Source organism: Glossina fuscipes, unplaced genomic scaffold (assembly GCF_014805625.2).
Source record: "Glossina fuscipes isolate IAEA_lab_2018 unplaced genomic scaffold, Yale_Gfus_2 61132, whole genome shotgun sequence".
Classification (NCBI taxonomy): Eukaryota; Metazoa; Arthropoda; class Insecta; order Diptera; family Glossinidae; genus Glossina; species Glossina fuscipes.
The window spans coordinates 1-3184 of NW_024003365.1; the positions used below are offsets into that span (position 1 = coordinate 1).

Sequence of the window (3184 nt, forward strand, 5' to 3'; positions counted from 1 at the left end):
TAAAGAGAGTGCCTACGACAGATGCGGGGGACACGGCGCCCTTTGTAAGGCTGGGCCACCACATAGAGGCACTGGTGGAAATGTTGGAGGACGGCAAAAGGCGGTCCATTCACCAAGCCATGAGGGATGCCATTGAGGGCATCAGAATGACCTACGAGCAGTGTGCGCTGCTAAGGGACCAGACGAGGGCCGATCCGAGTGGCAAGGCCGACAAGGTCGATCAAGCCGCTCAAACGACCCCTCCTCGTAATTTAGGAGGGGTGAGCAAAAAAGACGCTCCAGAGTCCGACCCGAAGATAAGCGCTTCAAAGAGGAGACAGCCCGGCGACATAGACGTACCAACTACCAAGCGTCGTAACGTGGCCAGTGGGCCCAAGAGGGTCGCACAGAAGCCCACCGACCAGAGTACGCGGGCTACAGGCGAGGGCTGGCAACAAGTGACGGCCAGAAAAAAAAAGAACCGCACACTGCAAATCCGTAGAGGGAAACCGGACGCCATCGTTATAGCTGCGACCGGCAAGCTCTCCTACGCTGAAATGCTGCGTAAGGTCAAAGGCGAGCCCAAACTGAAGCAGCTAAATGAAGTGGTCCACAAAATCAAGAGGACACAGAAAGGCGACCTACTGCTGCAACTGGACAAAAACGGAAAGAAAACGGAAGAGCTGAAGAATGCAGTGAGCTCCCTGCTAGGGGACCAGGCGGCAGTAAGAAGCCTGAAGCAACGCGGTACAGTCGAATGCAGGGATGTCGACGAAATCACCTCAAAGAGGGACATTTGCGAGGCCATAAAGAGCCAATATGGGCTGGCAAAGGCAGAGGTAGTTGGCCTGAGAAAGGCCTACGGCGGTACGCAAACGGCAATAATCAGCCTGTCGCAAGAGGAAGCCAACAAGCTGCTAGCTGGTGGCAAATTAAGAGTAGGCTGGGTGGTGTGCCGACTAAGGGAGCACAGAGCACTGGTGAAGTGTTACCGCTGCTTGGAATTCGGACACATTGCCAAGCAATGTAAAGCAATATGCGACCGCTCAAAGGTCTGCCGACGATGCGTAGAGGATTGGCACATCGCAAAAGTGTGCTCCAAAGATCCCCTGTGCTTTTCTTGTAAAGGCGTACCAAAAGCTGACGCTAAACACGTATCGGGGAGCAGTAAGTGCCCGTTATTCAAACGAGCTTTAGCTGCTAGAGGACGCAAATGAGAATCATGCAAATTAACCTCAATCACGGCGAGGCAGCTCATGACCTTCTTCGGCAAACGGTCGGTGAGAAAGAGATGGACCTAGTACTACTGAGTGAACCATATCGCAAGGCAAGTCAGGGCATCTGGGTAACCGATGCGTCCAAAAAAGCAGCAATTTGGGCGCCTGGTCCTATAGCACTCTTGGATGGGGACTGCCAGCACAGCGGATTCGTCAGGGCGACAGCTAAATATATATGCTTCTATAGTTGCTACGCTCCTCCAAGCTGGACACAAAGCGAATTTCAAACCATGCTAGATGAATTTGTCGCAGATGCCCGGGAGAACCCTTCCGTATTAATTGCGGGGGATTTCAACGCTTGGGCCTTCGAGTGGGGCAGTAAGGCCTGATATGCGACAGGACGCAGCTTGCTGGAGGCTTTGGCCATGCTGAAAGTATCTCTTCTGAACGATGGGCAGCGAGATACGTTTCGTAAGGCAGGAAGGGGCTCGAAAGTAGACCTCGCCTTTGTTAGCGACGGTCTAGTGACCAGATGCAAGTGGTCAATGAGCAAGGAGTACACAAATATCGATCACCAGGCCATCTTCGTCGACATAGCATCTAGAGAGGACAGAGGTAATAGGAGGAACAAAACTACCAGGCCGAGGTGGAGAGATGCACCTTTTGATGGGGATGTTTTTAACACCATTATGGACTCCTATGTGGTTGGAGACGGTACAGCTGGTAAACTCCGGCAAAACATAGCAAAGTTGCTGGTACAAGCATGCGACGCCGCAATGCCCCGAAGACGAAATACACGGAGAAGAGGGTCTCCGTGCCATTGGTGGACCGAAGAGATAGCGTCCCTAAGAGCGAACTGCTTGAAAGCCAGAAGAAAAATGCAGCGCTCGAGAGGTAGGGAAAACTTCAATGATCTGTTCCTACCCTACAGACACCTGCGCAGTGACTTAAAGAAAGCCATAAAGGCCAGCAAAAGGAGAAGTTTTGAGGAAATATGCCAGGATGCCGCTGTTAACGGAACGGCATATAAAGTGGCCTTGAAGAAGATCAAAGGACAGTAAATACCGCAAATCACGTGTCCGCTCGCGCTCCGAGGAATAGTAGCAACACTTTTCCCGCAGAGGCCGCCGTATGTGTTGGTAAACCTCCTCGACAGGGAAGAGGAAGCCATACGAGCAATTTCTACCGACGAGCTTTTAAGCGCCTGCAAGAGGATTGGGGACAAAAAAACCCCTGGCCCAGATGGAGTCCCAATCAAGGCCTTAAAGGCAGCGATACGAAGGAGGTCAGACGTCTTCATGATGTTGCTGCAAAGGTGCCTGGAAGAAAGGACGTTCCCGGACGTATGGAAGATCCAAACGCTGGTCCATATTCCGAAGGCCAATAAGCCACTGAACGAGCCATCGTCATACCGACCCACCTGCCTGTTGGACACAATGGGCAAGGTATTGGAAAGGGTCGTATATGAACGTCTGCTAGCTGTGGTTGAAGAAAGACGTGCTCTCTCGAATAACCATTATGGATTCCGTAGAGCGTGGTCTACAATAGATGCCATAATCCATGTCGTGGCGCTTGCCTCAGACACCATAGCCGGAGACCGATGGAGGGACGGTGATAAAAAGTACTGAGCCGTCGTTACGCTAGACGTAAAAAACGCTTTCAACTCGGCGGACTGGGGGATTATCCGCAAAACCCTCGTAAGGGTACAGGTTCCAAGGTATATACTTGAGATAGTAACAAGCTACCTTTCGAACCGCACGTTAGTGTACGACAGCGATGATGGAAAACAATCGCATAAAATAACGGCGGGTGTTCCGCAGGGGTCAGCCCTTGGTCCTCTCCTGTGGAATATAATGTACAACGGCGTCTTTGAACTTAAACTTACTACAGGGGCAACGATCGTCGGCTTTGCTGATGATATAGTAGTCGTAGTGACTGCAAAACACGTCGCGCAGGTAGAAGCGAGAGCTAACGAGGCTATCGTGAAA

The 3184-nt window shown here is 51.7% G+C and overlaps 1 protein-coding gene across 1 annotated transcript; it reads left to right on the top strand.

Annotated features, from left to right (window-relative positions):
• Positions 1–146: 146 nt before the first annotated feature.
• Positions 147–1196, top strand: LOC119643506. The gene has a single exon (XM_038042865.1). It carries the CDS (start codon positions 147–149, stop codon positions 1194–1196), a length of 1050 nt encoding a protein of 349 aa, XP_037898793.1.
• Positions 1197–3184: the final 1988 nt, after the last annotated feature.

What these genes read in the sequence shown, in the direction of transcription:
- LOC119643506 (XM_038042865.1), top strand. Translation starts at nt 147, where the DNA reads ATGACCTACGAGCAGTGTGCGCTGCTAAGGGACCAGACGAGGGCCGAT.